This window comes from Echiichthys vipera, assembly GCF_963691815.1.
Source record: "Echiichthys vipera genome assembly, chromosome: 4".
Lineage (NCBI taxonomy): Eukaryota > Metazoa > Chordata > Actinopteri > Perciformes > Trachinidae > Echiichthys > Echiichthys vipera.
The window spans coordinates 28,458,058-28,479,438 of NC_139829.1; the positions used below are offsets into that span (position 1 = coordinate 28,458,058).

General features: G+C 41.6%; 3 protein-coding genes across 3 annotated transcripts in view; all 3 read left to right on the forward strand.

The window, feature by feature from the left end:
- The first annotated feature begins 2,305 nt into the window (after positions 1-2,305).
- pop5 (POP5 homolog, ribonuclease P/MRP subunit) lies at positions 2,306-4,764 on the forward strand. The gene is made up of 5 exons (XM_083912888.1): positions 2,306-2,342; positions 2,439-2,578; positions 3,349-3,498; positions 3,609-3,692; positions 4,278-4,764. The coding sequence occupies exons 1-5, from the start codon at positions 2,323-2,325 to the stop codon at positions 4,382-4,384; spliced, it is 501 nt and encodes a 166-aa protein (XP_083769014.1). The 5' UTR covers positions 2,306-2,322; the 3' UTR covers positions 4,385-4,764.
- A 1,434-nt stretch (positions 4,765-6,198) lies between these two features.
- rnf10 (ring finger protein 10) lies at positions 6,199-14,618 on the forward strand. Its single transcript, XM_083913078.1, has 17 exons — positions 6,199-6,727; positions 7,646-7,830; positions 8,004-8,209; positions 8,293-8,383; positions 8,467-8,651; positions 8,801-8,937; positions 9,181-9,335; positions 9,881-10,009; positions 10,180-10,417; positions 11,228-11,361; positions 11,575-11,692; positions 11,798-11,899; positions 11,995-12,132; positions 12,236-12,327; positions 12,447-12,504; positions 13,201-13,368; positions 13,469-14,618. Exons 1-17 carry the CDS (start codon positions 6,568-6,570, stop codon positions 13,540-13,542), a joined length of 2,370 nt encoding a protein of 789 aa, XP_083769204.1. The 5' UTR covers positions 6,199-6,567; the 3' UTR covers positions 13,543-14,618.
- A 1,127-nt stretch (positions 14,619-15,745) lies between these two features.
- LOC310945963 (uncharacterized protein) overlaps positions 15,746-21,381 on the forward strand; it is a 29,776-nt gene continuing 24,140 nt past the window's right edge. Inside the window, exons 1-4 of the mRNA XM_083912229.1 lie at positions 15,746-15,913; positions 18,151-18,244; positions 19,679-21,009; positions 21,115-21,205. Coding sequence (XP_083768355.1) covers positions 19,694-21,009; positions 21,115-21,205 — 1,407 coding nt within the window. The 5' untranslated portion in view covers positions 15,746-15,913; positions 18,151-18,244; positions 19,679-19,693. The remainder of the gene's footprint in view (positions 15,914-18,150; positions 18,245-19,678; positions 21,010-21,114; positions 21,206-21,381) is intronic.

The window sequence follows — 21,381 nt, forward strand, 5'->3', positions numbered from 1 at the left end:
CGATGGTGATTGTCATAGTTACCGAAGGGGTGTGAACGGTTTAAAGCCCGGGCCTTCCCGTCTGGGTTTCTCTAAAGTGTGAAAAGGTTTGTTCTTAGTCAAACACACCGTTTGGTTAAGTCAACAAGCCCCCGGGGGTCATCACAACCGTGTTGTTATTGGTAACGACATTCCGTGTTTTCGTTAAACAGTCCAGGGTCGGGTTACGTCCCAGGTATCCGGGGACAGTCCCCGTATTCAGTGACCTGTCCCCGTTTTCAGTGACCTGTCCCCGGCTGCTACTGTCCCCGGAAATGTCCCCGGTTGATCCAAAAAATTGAATATAGGAAAAAAAATGAAAAAACGTAAAAATGTTGCCCAAACAACCCTACTACTCACAGGCCAAACATCTTAATACAAAAATAAATGTTTGTCTCTATGTGCCCTGCGATAGACAGGCGTCCTGTCCAGGGTGTACCCCGCCTCACGCCCGATGTCAGCTGGGATCGGCTCCTGCCCCCCCGCGACCCCGACCCCGGGATAAGCGGTTGAAGATGAGTGAATGAATGAATGAATATATATATATATATATATATATATATATATATATATATATATATACACACTACCTTGTTGTTATTGGAAACGACATTCCGTGTTTTCATTAAACAGTCCAGGGTCTGGTGACCAGGCGTCCCAGGTTTTCAGTGACTTGTCCCCGGCTACCACTGTCCCCGGCTACCACTGTCCCCGGCCACCACTGCCCCTGGCTACTACTGTCCCCGTCTACCTCTGTCCCCGGCTACCTCTGTCCCCGTCTACCACTGTCCCCGGCTACCTCTGTCCCCGGCTACCTCTGTCCCCGGCTACCACTGTCCCCGGCTACCTCTGTCCCCGGCTACCACTGTCCCCGGCTACCACTGTCCCCGGCTACCTCTGTCCCCGGCTACCACTGTCCCCGGCTACCTCTGTCCCCGGCTACCACTGTCCCCGGCTACCTCTGTCCCCGGCTACTACTGTCCCCGGCTACCTCTGTCCCCGGCTACCTCTGTCCCCGTCTACCACTGTCCCCGGCTACCTCTGTCCCCGGCTACCTCTGTCCCCGGCTACCACTGTCCCCGGCTACCTCTGTCCCCGGCTACCACTGTCCCCGGCTACCACTGTCCCCGGCTACCTCTGTCCCCGGCTACCTCTGTCCCCGGCTACTACTGTCCCCGGCTACCTCTGTCCCCGGCTACCACTGTCCCCGGCTACCTCTGTCCCCGGCTACCACTGTCCCCGGCTACCACTGTCCCCGGCTACCTCTGTCCCCGGCTACCACTGTCCCCGGTTGATCCAAAAATGGAATATAGCATAATATACTACCATCCTTGCAACCATGTAGCAAATAAAACCATCTAACATGGTTATGGATCTTTTTTTTTAAATATATAATATAATATAATAGTTGTTATAAAGAATGTATTCTTGGTATAATATCACTCTACAGCCATATTTATTAATTTTTTATTTTCATGTTGTAAAATTTAAATGAATTTAAAAAAGTTTCAATTGTAAGTTGTTTCTTTAACCCTAAATAGAGAAGAAATCACAAAAAAAATGAAATTTGAAGAGCCTGTTTTTCCCCGGTTCCCATGAGTCTATAGGAAAAAATGAAAAAACGTAAATGTTGCCACCACAACCCTACTAATACCGACCAAAGCCAAAGTAGCTTTACATCTCCAGGTCAAAAATAATTATAAAAAACCCACAATATACACATATATTATACAAAAACAAGCATTGTGATACATGAGGAATATTAGTCTTTACGTTCCACAAGTAGTTTGCCATCCCTAGGTCAAAAAATCCTAAAAAAAACCCATTAAAAATCATAAAATATATACATATATTATTCAAAATCAATCCTTGTGATTCACGAGGGGTATTAGTCTTTATGTTGCACAAGTGGTTTGACATCTCTAGGTCAAAAATCATTAAACACAATCATTAAAAAATTCATAAATATATATATATATTATTCAAAAAACAAGCCTTGTGATACATGAGGAGTATTAGTCTTTATGTTGCAAAGATGGTTTGACATAACTCAATGAAATGGTTTAAAAGCATAATAGTTATTTATTGTGAATATCAAATGAATGTTGAATATCAAACTGACTTAATAAAGGTCATGTTGTGGAGGTTTTTACGCCTCTGGAGCAAAACTGTCCCCGGATTGTGTCTCAGAAATCCGGGGACATTCTGGTGAGTAGACACTGTGACCGCGGTGTGGCGCTAATGTGACTCAGCAGACGGTTTAGTTGACGGAAGTCCGCAGGGAAGAAGAAGAGAGGAGCTGCGATGGTGCGCACCAAGTCCAGGTGAAATGTTTCTGTCCACGCACGCGTCTCATGCGTGTTTTCCCGGTTTGTTTTGTTTGTTTGTGTTTGTTTCTGACGGTTTCTCTGGTGTTGTAGACATTTACTGTGCGAGGTCCACGTGTCAGACAGCGGCAGTCTGCGGCTGCTGGACGACCGAGCCATCCTGGTGGCGGTGAAGGCGGTGGTGGCGCGCACACATGGGGACTATGGGGCAGCTCTCTGCAGCAGGATCGCCGGTAAGCAGTGGTTAACTTTAGATGCTTTACTTAACAACAACAACAACAACAACAACAACAACAAATACAAAATACTGCGTGCTGCGTTCAAACTGAAGTGACAGACATCTGAAAACGAACTGTCAAATTGCAATGTTGCATTTTCCAGGCTGTTATAATGTTGTTGTTGTTGTTGTTGTTTTACAAACATTCCCATGTTGTTTAGTTTAAATTATAACAATGCATCGTATTTTAAAACTAATACTGATCAGATGATTTGTAGAGATGCATCCCATCTGATACCGATACCTGGGCTGATTCAGCCGATACCGATCCGACCCTACTGTTAAATGAATGAACCTTATACCATGTGGGTGGAGGCATCAGGCTTGACATAAACATTTAGCATTCTTATTAACCAGGTAACAAATTAACCCACATTTAATATTAATTATTAACATATAACAAAGTGTACATTAGCAGCCAAAATAAATAAATGACGCCTCCATGTAAAGTGCACTGCAGAAATATATTTTAAATGTAATATTAAATATGGGAGCTGCCTGAAACCCAACAATCAACGGCTTAATTAACTTGCTGTATATGATATTAATTAATAAAAAGGAAATGACTGGATCAGCTTTATTCATATTTATTTATTCTTGATATTTTCTTAGGAGGTTCGTCATGTTCAAAGAATTCTCCAGCGCTTCGACTCTGGATGTTGACTCCACTAATATATATAACTTACTTTGTTAACTGATCTCTGGTTTCTGTGTGTTTCTTTTTAGTGAATTATCTGAACGCTTACACTGGAATCGTGTTCCTGCGTTTCCCCAAAAGGTGTTATAAACTCCTCTGGTCTGCTTTGCCTTTCATTACCTGTATTGAATGTCGTGGGCAGAAAATCCCATGTTTTCTGAACTGTTTGCATGTGGGAGGTAAGAAAAACACTTGAAGCCACATTTCATCATGAATCAGACAAACCTTTTAGTTTAAACAACATTAAATATGAATTGAACAATAATTGAAGGTGTTTGTTTTTTTCCAGGAACAATTAGAACGTGTCAAAAGTTTCTGATCCGATACAACACCCAGCAGCTCCATCGAATGCTCCCTAAATGTAAAACTGAAGGTAAAGAACTTACTTGAATGCTATCTAATGTAATTTATACTATTCAAGATTCAAGAAGCTTTATTTTACCAAGGGAAATTATTGTGCAACAGTTTCAATACAAAGGTGGGAAAGGATCAAAGTGACAATAAGCATAAAAACATAAATCAACTAAAAATAAAGCTAACATCAAATAAATCAAACAATTAACTAGATGTGACAGAGTGCAACAGACATTGTGGTTAAGCGTAGGTTTATACAATAAACAAAAACATGCACCGTGCAGTTGCAGCATATTGAAATAAAATAAGTACAAACTAAATAAGTGATAAGGAAATGCCATTACAGTCAGTAGTGGTCCATTTGTTGGTTTTATTACTCTTCAATAATAGCATCCGGATGTTAACTTTCAATGATTACCAGTGCTGAACATGAATCCAACGATGTATTGAAGCTTAATTTCCACTTAACTTAAAATCCTTTTGAATTTAGTATTGCAGTCTTTAGTTTACTGGAACCATAACATTGAATACAACACATTGAATACAAGATGGACAAAGAAAAGTGCCATTTGACTGATTCCCTCTCTTTTTTTTTCATTTGCAGAAGAAAAACAACAGGTTCGAAAAGCCATTCTGAACTGTTCCCTGACAAGAGGACGTAAACAAGACTGTGAAGAGGAATCAGAGAGTGAGGAAGATGAAGAAGAGTGACTTCACAGCGTGCAGTAAAGGGCGGCAGACTGTTTTTTGTTCTGGGACTGATGGAAAGGAAGAAATAATGTGAATACCCAAATCTGGAAATTATTTTTACTGCAGCTTCTTAGCTTGTTCACTACTAAAGGAAACTGACTGTATGTCTGTCTTCAGTAAAGGGGCACATAACATGACGTTTATCACATAAATAGTTGTCACAGTGCCCTCGATGACCAGGGATTATCCTTTAACAGCAAAGTTACATGCTTGATCTAGAGAATGACTATATTATTAGTTGTTTAGGACAAGTGTGACCAAAACATAGCACAAAATTAGACTATGGCCTTATTCTGAAGAAGAGAGTTTTTATGTTCTAATTATATTATTTTGTATTTGTATTATATTTTGTGCTCATCTGTTTTTTGTTTACAAATTAAAGTACTGTTTTGGTAGATAGTGTATTTGAAAGTTCCTTATGCACACACTATGCAGACCATCCAAACAAACTGGTGTTAAGTATTTTATTAGAGAAGATGCACAGATATCTACTCCCATCGATATCAGCCGACATCGTATACCCTCTAACATTAATGGCAAAACGGCGTCGTACCATGTCAGGGTAATGTTTGTTTTACGAAAACGGGTCATTCCTGTTATGCAGCAGCATTACAGTCCTCATGAATTCATCCCTCATTTTCTAAAAATGTCTCAAGTATTTAAAACAAATGGCTCAAATTATAGATTAAGGTCTTCTTTATTAAATAAACACAGAATAATGCACATAAAGAAGTTTAAATTTACTTACCTTTTCTTTGGCACGTGCTCGAGTTTACCGCGTCCACGTGCAAAATAATCAACTTTTTCAAGAAGTATTGGCCATAAAATTAAATAAATTACTTTTTTTTTCGTCATTAATTTATAGACCATGTAAAACTATGTGATTATACATATACATTTGCAAGAACTATAGTTTGTTTTTCACCATTTTCATAATTTACTGTGTCCCTTAAGTCAATTTGCATTCTAGTTATTTTTTAGTGTCTCAATGTCTTCAAGGCTAAATTATGAAGACATTTGGTCCGACCAAAACAATTAAAAAACATTTTTGATATAGTTATAAAAGCCCTGTTTATGTGTCTATAGATAAATATGGACCAGTCCACCCATTAGGATATTAAGTGAAGTGCCTGAGATTGACCAATATGTTTTCTAGTCCGTTAAAAACGTCACTGTTCTTATACACACACAAAGAAAGAAAACTCCAAATCCACTTTATAAATCCCTAGCCTTAGTCAAAAACAAAAAGCATACAACATTTTTAGACAACTATGAAATTATATTTGATATACACCCTGGCATTTAATGAAAATTATAATAACAGAGATTATTACATACATCTATGTATTGACATGAAAAAGTTTATTTATTTATTTGATTGATTGATTTTATTTCATATGAGATCTTGCTGTATTTCTTTGTTTCTATTCATTGTTTTTAATGTGAAAAAGCTCTCATGTGTTGTGTTGTATGTTAGTGACACGTTCTGTATACATTGAATATTTAAATAAATAATAAAAAATAAAATAATAAAAAAGGTGTGTTGAACAACATAAATAATTATAAATTAGTCATAGAGTGTGGTCCATACTACTCTGTAAAGTGTCCTGAGATAACTTTTGTTATGATTTGACAATATAAATCAAATTAAATTGAATTTAACAATAAACATTTACTAATCCAAAACAGACAATGCTTTTACTACATTTCCCATGATGCTTAGCGACAGATTTGCAGGCGGAACAAGAAACATCCGGGTCCTTCAGGTTCCTACTTGGCGACCCGTCGCCATTAGAGCAAGCTCGTTTTAACGGACACCGTTTTTGGTCAAAAATCTTCAAACGGTCACGTTTTCCAGCCGTTGGAAAACATTTAACGCCTTGTTAAGGCCATTTTGTTTCCCTTAACGAGTTAAAACCTTAAACTCGGGGGGTATTGGCCCCGCGTGGCGAGCTTTCGTCCTCTCCTTCAGCAGCATCCATAACTTGAGACGCCGAGATCGTGTCTCTTCTTTTTCCTCGGGTTGTTTTGTTGTCAAGATGTCGCCGTGATGGGGTCTCCGCGTTTGATAGAAATGAATCAGGGCCTTCGCCGCCTGACCCGCACTCACCGCAGCCCGCTTTCCCCCGTCGTGTTTCCGTTGAATGCTAGAGAGCTCGACGGCTCTCTACCCGGAGCTCGGACCCACAACCGCTCGCTGCTCGGAGACAAACATGGAGAAAAACCCCAACAACACCAACACCAAGGTTCCGCCTCGTTCCAGCTCCACAGGCCCAACACCGGGCGACTCTAAACCCAAAACAGGTGAACCCCTCTCCGTGCACCACGTACTGTTTTACGCCGTGTGGAGTTACCAAACACTCGCAGATAAACACCCACCCCTGTTCTGTGGCCTGCCGGGGCCTAGCAGTAGCGCAGGGGCTGTTTATCTGCTAAGGCTGACGTCGCTGTCAAAACATTTGGCCTCTCCTGCAGTCACAACTGTGGCTGTTAGATAATAGGTGCACACAACAGCAATGTCCCTGTGTTTATGCACACACTGGCACATTTTAACCAACTTGTGCTAAAATACAGTTTTACCTCATTGCTACTTATTTGATTTACACAACAATCTTGGTGTGCAGCCACCCTTTGGATGTTTATTTATATATTTTTTTTAGGATTAAATTACACATATACAAAATTACAATCGCTTACATTGGGTTTAAATGCAATAAAATGCATAACCTAAAGGTTTTAACCCGTGTCCCTTTTTAACTGCACAATGTTTAAGTCTGAATTATGCTGTAGTTTACCACAATGACAGGGAAAGTGTGCAGAATCTTAATTGCTACACTCATGACATCAGACCAGCACTTTCAGGTTAGCAACTTACAATTCAGGCATCAGTAAAATGACCACACACACCACAAACAACAATAATAATAATGACAATAACTGCGCTTTAATGTTCACCAACGTGGGTTCACCTCACAGTGTGCAATACCTTTATTTTTACTCTGTGCCTTAGTGTACTTTTAAAATATGTGGGGGAAAAATGTACATATTGTTCCTGTTATTCTTATATTTTATATTTCCCTGTTTTTATATTGTGTACTATCCACTTTGCTGCTGTGACAATGAAATGTCCACTTTGTGGTACTAATAAAGGAATAGCTCATCTTAATGAATGTTATATTTGAAGGATAATTTTGCCAATTATTTTTTTTTTTTGTCTTTCAGAAAGTAAAAATAATGGAGGCTCCAAGCGCTACAGCCGCAAGCGTGAGCCCTCGTTTCCTAAAACCGACAGTTTCCAAGGCCCTCGCCACACCAATTCACAGAAAAGCAAGAGTTTTGACAAGAGACCCCCCCAGAGAGGTGGAGGACGACAGTATGGGGTTGCAGGTGGAGGACGACGTGAGGAGGTTGGTATTTTTAAGGGATCAAGGGATTTTCTTTAATGTGAAAAACTTTTCAGGAGCAAAAATAATAAAGATGCACTCATCATTGAATATTCTGAACTTTAAAAAAACAAGTACAGCATCAGTGTTAAGTCCAAACGTGTGTAACAGACTCTTATCCACCACTGCCTCTCCAGGTAGCAGAGACACGCCGGGCCGAGTTTAGCCCGGCTCAATTTGCTGGACCGAAAAAAATAAGCCTCAACCACCTGCTGAACTTCACCTTTGAACCCCGTGGAGGTAACGGTGGCTTCGGAGACGGAGGCAATTCCGGTTGGGGCCGCCGAAACAAATGGGGCCACAAGCATAAGCCCTTCAACAAGGAGCTTTTTCTGCAGGCCAAGTAAGCAGCCCCTCAAAAAACAAAACATAACATGAAACAGGGAGCCTAAAAATGTGGGGGTTACATAATGTTGTGTGTTTCAGTTGCCAGTTTGTGGTGACTGATGACCAGGACTACAAGGCTCACTTCACTGATCCAGACACTCTGGTCAACTGGGACTGTGTGCAGCAAGTGGTGAGTGTCATCTGTTGAGCTGTGCTGCGTGTGTATAAGCTACCGATGCACCTAATGAAAATCTCTTTTGTGTACGTCGACAGCGCATCTACAGTCATGAGGTGCCGTCTTGCCCCATCTGCCTCTACCCTCCTTTGTCGGCCCGCATCACCCGGTGTGGACATATCTTCTGCTGGCCGTGCATCCTGCACTACCTGTCTCTTAGTGACAAGAGCTGGGCCAAGTGCCCTATCTGTTACGAGGCGGTCCACACCGATGACCTGAAGAGGTGAATATGAAATAAATAAAAAATCCTGAAGGCTACAGTAAGAGAGCAGTGTGTAATTCTTTGAAAGACTTAACAAGGGAAACACTGAATCCTTCAGAAAGAGACAGTTTGAGTTTTTTTTATTGTAAATTCAAACATTTTTGTTGCAGTGTGGTTGCTATGGAGACCAGGCAGTATATGGCTGGTGACGTCATCACCATGCGCCTGATGCAGAGAGAAAAGGGGGCTCTGGTGGCCATGCCTAGCTCTCAGTGGGTGAAGGTCGAGGAGCCTGTTCGCTTTGGAGGTGAGGGACACGGACACACTTTATGAAAGAGATTGTTGATTTCCTGTAAGCATCATGGTCTTCAAAATGATTGTATATGACTTACAGTCATTCTGTAGCACCTACAGACAGAAGTTGGGTTATGTTAATGAAAGATTCACTACTAAGAGAACTTTTTCCCACACACTTTTCAGTGTTTTATACACTCCCTAAAGGGGATGATTCCCTTTCTTTCCATTCAGCATGTGATGTTGTGTTTTCCAGATACATGTCTTAGCCCGTACTCCAAGCTGCTGCTGACCTCCCCAACGCAGGTTCTGAGCCTGGTGGCAGAGGAGAAAGCGGTCTTGCAGGCTCAGCTTAGTCAGGAAGGGGACACCCAAGGCTGTTTCATCCAGAGCGCCCTTTGTCTTTTGCAGGTAACCAAAGCTGCGTAACTCTCTGTAACGTCAACAATTAGGTCATTTTGTCCGTAGTCATGAATTAAGCAATCCGGCTGTTAAGTCCGACGTAACACCCTTAATATACGATTTCTGGGTCTAAGCGCTCTGTTGAAATAAAACGGACATGTTTTAAACGTGTTTTTAAACATGTGAACAATTACGATCACCCCTTCTGTCAGACACCTTTTTCATTCATACAGGGGTAAAGCGATAATTCCGTTGTTTAAAAAAAAAACCTCAGATCTGTTCAAACAGGGAACACGGCACTGCGTCGTTGTAGAAATACAAGGCTTGGACCCAGAAGTCCTATTTTGAAAGGGCCATACGTCACGGCTTAACAACCTGAAAGACATGACTGGATTCAAAGTAAATCAAGGAGGCATGAAAAACACTGACATTGGCTAACAAGTTGTTTTTTGCCATGCCATTAAATGTAAAATCAGTGCATTTTCCTCCAGCTGGTATATGAAAATGTATGGATGCTTGCATAGCTGTAGACTGATACCTCTCTTGTGCTTTAGGAGCGAGAAGAAATGTTGCTGAAGCAGCAGAAGGCAAGTTTAGGAGATCGCTTTGACCTGTCCTCTCTGACTCTGGAGGAACCTTCTTCGCCTGTGGAGGAAGTGGTTACTAACAACAGCAGCACCAAGGTGACTCTTTAACACATATTTTTATAATTCATTAGTTTGACAATATTGTATCAGTGGGATCCAATTATTTAACCTGCATATTCTTTCATAATGTTGTAGCTTCTACTGCTATACTGTATTACCTTGTATACCATCAGCTAGTAAGAGGTGTCTGTCTATGTCCTTGGTAGCCCATGTTGGAGTACTCCTCTGCTTTTGATGACGAAGTGGCAGAGGTCTCAGAGGACGCCCCTGCAGAGCTGCCAGACATCCCGGAAAGTATTTTGGAGAGTGTGGAGGAGCCTCCAGAGGCTTTGATGGACGAAGCCCCAGAGCCCCATCCTGATGAGGAGAGCCAAGCCAGCCAGGCAGAGGCCGGCCGCCCTTCAGCCAGTGTGGTGCACGGACCCTACTACTATTTCTACCAAGGTAGGTCATTCCCTGCTGTCCAGTCTTAAGTCAAAATTCTACTTTCCGAGGAAGTTTCGGTCTGCCTGACATGAATGTTGTCATCTGACCATGTCCGCAAGGGTCCGGGTGGACAGTCTGCCTACAGCCCCCCAAAAAAAGTGACCATACCGAATGTACGCATTGCAAAACGCCTAATTCACATGTTCTAGTTTTTCACACTCTAATCCAGTAGGTGGCGTATGAACCAGTATGCACCTCTAGCTGGTTTGCAAGGAAGAATAAAGTTTATATAATATTATATAAAGTTCGAAAGACAGTCAAGGCATTGGGAGATGAATACAAATACAAAGACTCCAGCACCAACCACTGCCATCTGGAATACATTAGGAAATGCACATGTGGGGAACGCTAGACCAAGTAGACCTCAACAAGGAATGATAGAACTCAGACACGGAAATTTTTGGGGGGTAAAACCGCAGCTTTAGCCTTGGCTGCTGTGAGGAAGATGTCACTGAATTGCAACCTTCCTGCTTACATAAGAAACACAACTGATCGTTGACTCTCACATGAACAAGACATGGTACCAATCAGCTCTTCATCAAAAACAGACAAATCCTACTTGGTTTGTAAAAGCCATAATTCAGTAACATTAACATGCTCTCAGTATCGCTGGAAAGTCTTGAACACACGAGTCATTGAAACAGTGAATGATGATGAAGAGCAGCGTGTTTGTCACAGCAGTGTGGGCTGTTGGTTTTTCTTCCCTCGTGTTTAAGTTTCAGTGTTGACTCAAACTCTTTCTCATTACCTTTTTATTTTTCCCTCCAGCTGATGACTGCCAGCAGATGTTCCTGCATCCCGTGAATGTACGCTGTCTGTTGCGTGAATACGGCAGCTTAGAGGCCAGCCCTGACTCCATCACTGCCACAGTGGTGGAAATAGTGGGACACACAGTCACTGAGGTCAGCAAAACAAGGAAACCCAAATCATTAGGTGTAGCTGTTACAGCAGGAATCGTGACAGGACCTTTAGGCAGTATTTTTCTCACCAAAACTGGTTTTACAATCAAATGTAACCAGTATTCTGTTACCTGCTGAAGCCATAACATGAACTGTTTTAAAAAGGGAAACACAGTTATTGCTTTTACTGATTTTTCATGCATGGCTCTGTTGCAGGAGATCCGCCGTCGGCATCGCTATCTGGCTCATTTGCCACTCACATGCGAGTTCAGCATCTGTGAGTTGGCCCTGCAGCCGCCAATCCTGTCCAAAGAAACTCTGGACACATTTGCAGGTTAGAACACTTTGCCTGTTTTCACAAAGTGAATTCACACTTGCAAAAAAGGAGATTTCACAGATTTTAACGGTTGATTCTATACATTTTCTTTCTTACTACTAGATGACTTGGAGAAGAGAAAGCGCCTGAGGCAGAAGAAAGTGAGGGATGAGAAGCGCAGAGAGAAGCGAATTGAAATTGAGGAGAACAAGAAGCAGGGTAAATGTAAGTACAGCTGATCCGGTCACAACTCCAGCTGAAAATTGCACTTCCAAGAAAATGCACACAAATCTGAGAATGTACACTTATTTGTCCTCCAGATCCCGAGGTGCATATTGGATTGGAGAACCTTCAGCATTTCCCAGCATTCGGGTCTCCTCCTTACAACAGCAGCTTCTCAGTGCAGCCCGACTTCACCTTCGCTCCCCCTTCACCCCTCAGCAGCAGTCCTTCCTCTGGTAAGTCCTTGTTCCATGCTATAAATGTAATCTCTGGATGTTTTCTGTCCTAAAACGTAGCACTTGAACATTGTGAGTTGAGCACTCCTTTTGTTGTTTTTAGATGGGATGAGATTCCCAAGTCTGAATGGGCAAAGCTCTTCACCCATTGTGGGTAGTGTGGAGGATGACTCCCACTGCATGTCCTTTGCACAGGTGTGTATGGCAAACACCCAAATGCTAACCTAGCAACATAAGTCACAGAGACTGCATTTATCATAAGGGACATGTTTCCCGCAGCACATATACCTGACATGGTCCTGTGTCCTGTATAGATGCTAAGAGATGGGAAAGCCAGAGTTGATGCTGGGACCAGGATCACTCCAAAGAAAGGTAGTGTCAGACTGTAGATGTTGCAGTGACTTGAAAATGTAATGTTACAATTTCAACAGCAAAAATGGAACTGAATTCAGTGTCACCTACTGTTGTAACTGAAAGATCAAGACAAAATCATGTAACCACGGGACTCTGTAGAGCTCATTTGTGGACATGCATTTTGTGTTAACGTTGTAGTACCTGCTTAAATTACTAGACTATCTTCATAAACCGTAAAGAAAGAGTACACCTGAAGCATGGACCACTGTAGGCTGTTTCCTGATAGTGGCCTGCAGCAGTCAGCCCCAAATTATCACAACAGCGAAAATAATGGCAACAGTGTCCGCCCACCCTTTGTCACCCTAATACCAAACCGACCGATCCTAAACCAGGAGCCAATTTTGAAATATTTAATGTGGTAAAAATCTGTTATACTTTGTCATAAAACAAATCCCTTACCAATGCTTCACTTGTTGAACTGTGTGTGAGACTGCTCTTTACAAAAGAGTACATTTCTTTATTCATAGTTTGCTCTGCACTTGCGTTTGTGCTTTTGTCAGTTGGTACATGTAGCACATACTGATAGGTATGTGGAGCTTTGTGTAGTATTGACTATTTCCTGTAAAGCCTGTTTTTTGTTTTTTATCCCGGCTGTTGAGCAATGTAACTCCCTGAAGGCTTCCTGAAGTCAGTATTGTGTTTTGTGACATGCAGATAAACTGCTGGCTCCTCCAGCAGCAGACAGCGACGGAGAGAGCGACGGGTCCGACCGTGTTCCCGTGCCCAGCTTCCAGAACTCCTTCAGCCAGGCCTTTGAGAAAGCACTTCTGCAACTGGACACTGGCCCGGCCGCTTCTCCTCCACCGACTGTGGTCGTCCCAGGTCTGACATCTATGATTTGAACTGTATCTCGTACATCCTGATAATCTTTTTAAAGCTTAAGTGCTGGTTTTAAAAACGCGTCCTGTGTCTTGTTTTTCAGATGAGAAAGGGGGAAAGAAGAAGAAGAAAAAGCAGAAGCTTCTGTTCAGCACATCCATGGTTCACACAAAGTAGACAACACTGAAGTTCATTTAACCATATTGTTTCTTGAGTTGATCTTCCCACTGCTTGTGTTTTTACTTCCACGCAGATCTTTCTTGGAACTATAAGCTATGGAAAAGGGTTTTAGGATGTAGCCAAAGTTCATGCTGCTTTTAGTCAAATAGTTCTATGGGCTTGGTCCGTTGTTTGGCTGACAAGCCATCAGTTTAATTGACATACATTTTTCCGTTACACAACTACGTCAAAGCTTTGCAGCAACTTCCTGTCACATTGCTGAGCATATGGGATCCATGAGTAACACTGATAGGATAAGTATGGGTGCTTTATATTAGAGTAGCAGTCAGCCAGCTGCAGATACCTTGCACCTTTTTTTTTTTTTTTAATAATCTATCCAAAATACTCAAACCTCAATGTGGAACATTAGCTTAGCATATATGGAAACATACATTTCAGTGTTTAGTAATTTAGGCTAGTACTTCATCACCCTTCCAGAGAATATATTTGGGGATTAAGCTCAGTGCCCTGGTTACAACATTAATTCATAATGCGCTCATGAATCTGTTAGGAAGTGAAAACACAGTATTGTATTAAAGAGATTAGTTCTGTTGCTTTAACAGAACTCCAGTATATCCTGCGTGGTTAAACCATAAGTACGCACTTTCTCCTCCTTCAGTTTCTTCTGTGTCTTCTTCCGTTGTAGAAGGTTTACTAACTTTTGACATTACTCTCCCACTTTACTTTCAGTGTTGAAAATGTGTGTGATATATAATTGCTGACATTTAAAGAAAGCTTTTGAAGCCTGGAGAGAAGTGGGTTGAAAAATTTGTTTCGAGGGTTTAAGTCACCTTTCATTTTGAGCAAGTCTAAAGGCTAGAGAACATAACTAGTCTGTTGAAATGAATAAACAATTATGCACAATCAAAGAACTGACTGTTGGATGCTGCTGTGAGCTAAAGACAAGGACAATAATGAATCATGTTTGGTAAGGTCAAACGTGAGAAGGGACCATGAAACTAGGATGGTGGCTACTATCGTTTTGATGCAGTGTTTAGTTTCTTCCACATGAGGGCACTCCTGACAAGCCTAGTGTGTGGTGCAAGCTATTATTCATCATAAAATTATTTCAGCCACAGAGTTTTAAACCGTGAATGCCCGGTTAATTCCCTCTCTAATTTAAAGCTATGTAGGAGCAGCGTCGGACGTGATTAAAAGGCATAAGGCTATTGAAATACATTAATTATGGTTTCCTTCTTCATATGACAACAGTTCTCTTCATTAGTCAGGTATTAAGCTGGAGTGGGATGGGATAATTCTCGCCCAATCACATCATCCAGTCAAGTAGCAAGCAAAAGATCTTTCAAGGTATCCACGTTCAGCTTCACATCAGCCCGGAAGTTAGGGTGACTTTACTTCAAAATACGAGTGTTAATTTTGACTACTCATCAATGAAACGTCCTAACTGTAGATTAAATCTGACTCCCTTCTTTTGACGCACGGTCATGAATGAAATCCACATGTTACGGCAGCTCAAGTTACATAAATAGTATAGTAGAAAGAAATATATGTATACAGTATATTGTTATATAAAGTTAGAAGAGACAAATAAAAAAACTGTAGAAAACGATTATGATGCGCACATTATAGAATAGCAAACAAGGATGACAAACTGTAAGAGTTAAGAGACTACATACATACATTATATATACACTTCACACACAACTCGTATATAGTCTCGTTATATATAAATTTAGTTCTTGTCAACACACATTTATTCAGGCAAACATACCAAAATAGTACTGTTGCTCCAATATCATTGACGAAAAAAAGGGTTGGCAAGCTAAGAAACTTTTTCATATCACTTCTTTAGCCAAGAGTAAGAAAAACATTTGGGAATTGCATTAAAATAAAATAAAGAATAGTTTAGGGTGACAAAAGAAATCAAACTTTCTGTTAAAATCATTACAAGTTCCCTTTTGCATCCATCAGATCTAAGACACCATATATTCTTATCCATCCACTCATATTAAACCTTATAGATACAAAAAATAAAAAAGCCACATGAAGCACTTCCGTTCATGTTTGTGCGTCGCTTTATTTTGAAAGTACTTACCGGAAAACACACACGTCACACACGCTGGTTGCCTTGACAGCGGTTTAGAGGCTAACCAGTCGGTCGGCTCTCGCAGCGCTGTCTAGTCCAGCCTGTCAACAACACTGCAACCTGAGACGGGACGGGCTAAGTAAACCAGCTAAGTTAGCTCCTCTGCTAGCCGCTGTACTAACAAACTGTCACGACTCGTAATTTATTCTTATAAGTTGGAAATAAACATCGTGTTTGAAGTTGTTTCGACGCGAGAAGAAGCGGAACTGACTTTGTAATTCGGTAAGTTGTCTCCAGTTCGACAGGTTCAGTCAGTGTTTCCATTTTGCGAGTCCAGCTTCTTGAGTCGTTAGCTCCCTGTTGCTAACCAGCGAGCTGTTAATGCATTTATCTAATGTTAAGTCTCCGGAATGATTGGATACTTTAAACTACATGTTTGCACAGTGGTCATTTAGTACTTGAGGGTAGTTTTTGAGCTTTAAATGCATCGGACAACTCCGTCTTTTTGCTCAATTGGACCGACTAACTTCCCGTCACTGTCCGCCAGACAAGGTATTAAGGTGAGGTAGGAGCGAGAGATAACACTTGTTGCATAGTCTAGACTGCCAGACTGATTTGAATTGAAATAAACAGAAAGTTATCGCTTTAATGTCAAGTTAGAAAACATCTGTATTCACATGTGTTAATTGGAGATGCGCATGTATTGTAATTAGTTTTGGGGAGAACATGTATGAAGCATTTGACAGGTACACAGTGAGCTATGACCACAATCTTCTATCCCAATATCGATCATCTTCATTCCTCGATAACAACATATATCACGATATACTGTAGCATGCTCTCTGGTGCTTTTTTCAATGCATAGTCTATATGAAATAACTACACGTAGAGCCTGTTTTGTTTAACCGTGTGTGCATTAATTACTTGAGAAATGAAATGAAATTTATTAAGAAAATCATCTGAAATGATAGAGAAAAAATATTGTATTCTAGCTAACCACTGACAATGTTTACATGCATGCAAACAAATAGTGTGATGGGAAAATAAAAGTACAATCTTGATTTTTCTCATCAGATTTTCTTTAGAAATGTTAGTTAGTGTATTCTGCTTGTTATTCATAATGTAGATGATATACTTGTAAATCAGAATATATGATTTCATAATTAATTTCGTATTGATTGTTGGGATTCTATTGAAAGAGCATTCATTATTATATTAAATTATCACCCAGCCCTTGGGACACATCGAGTCTAGCCTCTTGGTTAACTGTGGCACACTTACAGTCATGTTTAATTGTGCTTAATTGTGCCCCCGCTTTAAACTACTTTTTGACTTTACAGTAATCTACTCACTCACATCCTTATTACTACTGGTAAATATTACAGACAGGTTAAACTTTACATATAGTCTTCTTGGATGACAGCAGACAACTGAGGTTATAGGTTACATTTGTGGATTGTAATTAAAAGCTTTGCTGTACACTATTTGAGAGCTCACTCGACAGATGCTGTACTTCTCCTTTTACTCTCGATCAGTTGACTTGAGGTTGTCTATTGTTAGGTAATGTCCTCTGCATAACTGGCTGAACCAGGTTACTGACTTGATATCTTTTGTTAGTAACTCTCTATTCTCCTTCTGTATGTGCTTCCTGCTAGAAATCAAAGAAACGTCTGTGGGACTGTGGCTACACCTCCCTCTTAAAGATATCTGCCACATGTTTTGAGTGTTAAACATGCATACGCATCATGCTGGAGATGATACATATATTGGACTTTTGTTTTTACCGACTTGTCTTGTGTAAAATACTGTAAAATACTAATATCTAAGGCAGACACTTTCCTAATCCCTGCTTTGCGGCTCGACCCATCACAGTGAATGTTTAGCATTCCATCTTAGCGAAGGCGTTTCCTGTCAACATCTAAAGTTCAACTTTTCAATCTCTGCTTGACGAGCACAAGTCACTGTGTTTTCTCAGTATCATCCTGTTTCCTTGTCTTTCTATCTCCTATTTTTGATAGAGCAAATGCATGCATACAATTATGTAAGACTTAATGAATATATAACTTAGTATCTCTTGATTTAAAGTCAATGAGATGAACAGAAGAAGAGCAGAAATGAACCCAACAAATAGCAATGCTATTTATAGCTCCAATATTGACAGGTGTAATTTACATAGATAATGAGTGTGTGAGTGATGACAGCTGTGATAGAGGGCATAATGCAAATAGAAGAACAGGAAAATGTAAACATAAAGCAGCATTCAGTTAATGACTTTTCTCGTGCATTTTGTTGTTTTGTATGTCTGGACATGCCATCAGCTCAAATGTGAGGGTGTGACTATGTTTACTCAAGTCTGTGTCAGAGTAAACTATCTATTTGCTTCTGTATGGAGGCGTGAGAACACCCCAGTGAAGAAGTATTTGGACAGCCCCGTCTGCTGTGATTTCTCTCTCACAGCCTTCATCGCAGCAGTCTTGACGAGTGAAAGCTTGTGTTGACACAAAGTGTGTTCCTCTTAGGCTCCTTCAACTCCTTCCTCCTGTGTGATATGACATCGCTGCTTGGTTACAGCAAAAGCCAGAGCTCTACAGCAGACGGTTGACATCTGGTCAGGTAGGATACGTTGGCACGATCTTGCAGCAGCTGCATCCAATATTTCATTTTTTGGAAAGAACTCTTAGAATAATAGAAAAGAATAGAAATACTTTATTGATCCAAAGCTGGGAAATCGCAGCCAAGCTGGGAAATTGCAGCGCTCTTGCTGGTCTGTATAGCAAAGTATCTCAACACAGCAACATGTGGAAAGCATTATCAGATGTGAAGAATAAGTCTCTTAAAGGGCTAACACATAAATGTTTTAATTGTTATGGTTTCTAGTTTTGTTTTCACTATAGAAAGACGGGGAGGAGTGGAATCTTAAATGGCAGTCTGGTGTGAGTTAGCATCAAAATCCCCTTTTCACTCTCTGAGCCTGATTTGCCTGTGTTAGTACATGGAAATGAAAACAATGTAATTGTAGAGCGGTCCAGTCCCTCCCCAGTCTCAGGATCCACCTTAAAGGTACACAATCCTGATCACTACCGCACCAGTAATTCAGCTTATTGAAGCACTTAAGTGAAGCAGAGGCAACAAATGTTGTGATTCCAGGCTACAAAAATGTTTTGTTTTACGTTAGGATACAATGTTTACCATGTTATGAAAGTACAGGACATTGTTTGTAAAGATGAACATTGTTACTATTTATTGTTTTAAGAATGAAATTGGCATTAAAATAAAGTATGAAGCCAAACAGATATACGTAATGTATGTAAATATACTGTGCAAGAACACATTTAAATAGCTGTCACAGCTGAATCAAAATGCAACTGCTGTAGAAGCAATAGTCATTTTTCACATCATATATTTTCATACGTTATTGCAGGAAAAGCAGAAGTGTAATTAAAGCTTTCTGCATTCAGTTTTGGGCTCCTGGTGTTCTGTGTGTTTGCTCACTGGGACACTAAGTGTGAGTGCGCCCTTATGGACCTGAGACTCCGCTGTTGTTATAAAATCTAGCTGTGAAATGTCTGCTGATTGTTCACCTTCATGGATCTTTTTCACAGCAGACATTACGACATATCATAGAAGGAGTGTGAGAAAGTGTTACTATCTAATGATAATGATCGCTCGGTTCTATTCAAGTATCCCAGTAAGCCGTGGCGGTGTGACAGTGAGCCAGCATGCACAATACCAGGACTCTGAAACCGAAGCAGCTAAATGGAATTTGGCCATATTAAGCCTGGGCTTTTTCTGCTATGTGTCAAAATGCATTTTATGAAAAAAAACTTATCGATATGAATTTGGATGACAAAAAAACAGTGGTTTATTCAGCTATTGGCACATGTGCTTTAAACTGCTGGGGTGATCAATAACCTTGAGTGAATCTCTCTCATCTTTGAGTACTTGTAATGCAGTGTAAGACAGTACACAGTAATGGTTAGACAGTGTGAGTGCTATAAGAATGACCATAGATCAGTTTTGTCTTGTTGTTTTCTTTTTAATTAAAAGGTGCTGTTGAAGAGGATGGCTGCTCAGGTAGAAGTTCAGACTGGGGAGGTAGGGAGGACAGTGGTGGGCGGACGACTTCACCTGAGTCCTTTGACTGACTCCAGCAATAAGAGCCTCATCGAGATCCCTTCCATCAACCAGTCCCGTATCATTACTCCAGAACCTAACAAACCTGTCCCAGGCCCCAAGCCACGGCTCTCTCCCAAACCTTTTGCTGTGGAGAGAAACCCCACTATTAAGCCCATACTCGCTCCTAAGCCCCAAACCAAGCCCCGACCAGAGTCCACTCGCCCTGCTGGATACAAACCAGAGGTTATATCCAGTCCAAAAACACAGCAACCAGTTTCCCCTGGCAAACAGAGGTCAGCGTCCATCAGCACCAACCGACCTGCCCCTACCTCCTTTAAAACCCCTAATAAGTTGAACACTGGACAAACACCCAAGCCAGTAGCCCAGCCATTTAAACCGGCCCCTCCTCTTGACCCTGAAGACCCCCTCAGCAAACCAATTGCTCCTGTAACAGCAGAGAGGAAGAAGCCTGGATCATCAAGCTTGGCCTATTCCAAGAGCCTTAAACAACTTCCAGCAGCCGAGTGGTCTGGAACCACTAGAAATGAAGATGAGAAGGATCAGGTAACGTCACCCAAATTTGGGCCCTCCATTACCAGAGCCAAGTCTATGGGGTTTCTTGCTCAAGTAGGGCGTGAGGAAGAAGAAAAGGAAAAAGCCGTCCCACTGCGGCCGCAGCCCAGGGGCTCCAGGCCCAGACCTGTGTCAGCCATTTTCCTCGACAGCCCAGCTAAGGCAGAGACACCAGTACCTGCCCTTCGTTGGGCGAGACGACCGCTTTCAGCTGATCTCACGTCCAAGTTCGAGTCAATCGGTCTGTCATTGCACCGTAAATCTCCCAAGGCAAATACAAAGGAAAACACTCCAGAGGAGAAGGCACTGCCACAGACGAAAGAGCAGGAGAAAACCCCTAAAAGTACCACACCACTAAGCACCGATGGTGTAGCTCAGTTTGCTTTCTCTGATCAAAGCAACAAAAAGACAGAAGAAGTGACTGTGGAAGAGACTGATGAGGAGAACCGCGCAGTTAGCGTCAAGTCGCGAATCAGTCTCCTTCTCGATTCATCCTCCTCTCCTGGGACAGGCGTCACAGGCCAGGGGTCAGATCTTCACTCTCCAGTGCAGCCTGTCCCTGAAACCGAACCAGCAGTGGGTGTCAAACAGCTCATCAAGCAGCTGACAGAGGACACAACACCAGCCCAGAGCCCTGTTGTGAAACCACCACTGAAGCCCCGCCCCTTGCCTCTGGACCTGACTAAAAGGTAAGAGCTGCTCTTAATGCCTCTCAGCTTGCTTTTGTCCCATGTCTTTGTCCACGAGTTCCATTGTCATGCATGCTTTTGTCTTGTGTGATGTATGTTCATCAGGTTTTCATCCGAGAGGTCACCAGACTTTGGCAGTGTATCCCTCAGTGAGGCTACAGACCGCCGTGAGATCAGCAAAGGTCCTCTGATGAGGGTAAGGAAGGGACTCAGATTTTTAGGAACTGGTTTCTGTTTGGCCCAGTCTATATTTAACAGGCAAATGAGACTGAGAAACAGTGTTGCGGCTCAGTGCTGGGGAAAGCTTTCACATGCTATCCTCTAAACCAGGGGTGTCGAACATACAGCCCGTCAGAACTGGCCCGCCAAAGG

Excerpts from the sequence above, each read along its gene's own strand:
- rnf10 (XM_083913078.1), top strand. The coding sequence starts at position 6,568 with ATGCTAGAGAGCTCGACGGCTCTCTACCCGGAGCTCGGACCCACAACC. Across the intron at positions 10,418-11,227 it reads CTACTACTATTTCTACCAAG|CTGATGACTGCCAGCAGATG; the intron begins GTAGGTCATTCC and ends TTTTCCCTCCAG. Across the intron at positions 11,362-11,574 it reads TGGGACACACAGTCACTGAG|GAGATCCGCCGTCGGCATCG; the intron begins GTCAGCAAAACA and ends GCTCTGTTGCAG.
- pop5 (XM_083912888.1), top strand. The coding sequence starts at position 2,323 with ATGGTGCGCACCAAGTCCAG. Across the intron at positions 2,343-2,438 it reads ATGGTGCGCACCAAGTCCAG|ACATTTACTGTGCGAGGTCC; the intron begins GTGAAATGTTTC and ends CTGGTGTTGTAG. Across the intron at positions 3,693-4,277 it reads CCCTAAATGTAAAACTGAAG|AAGAAAAACAACAGGTTCGA; the intron begins GTAAAGAACTTA and ends TTTCATTTGCAG.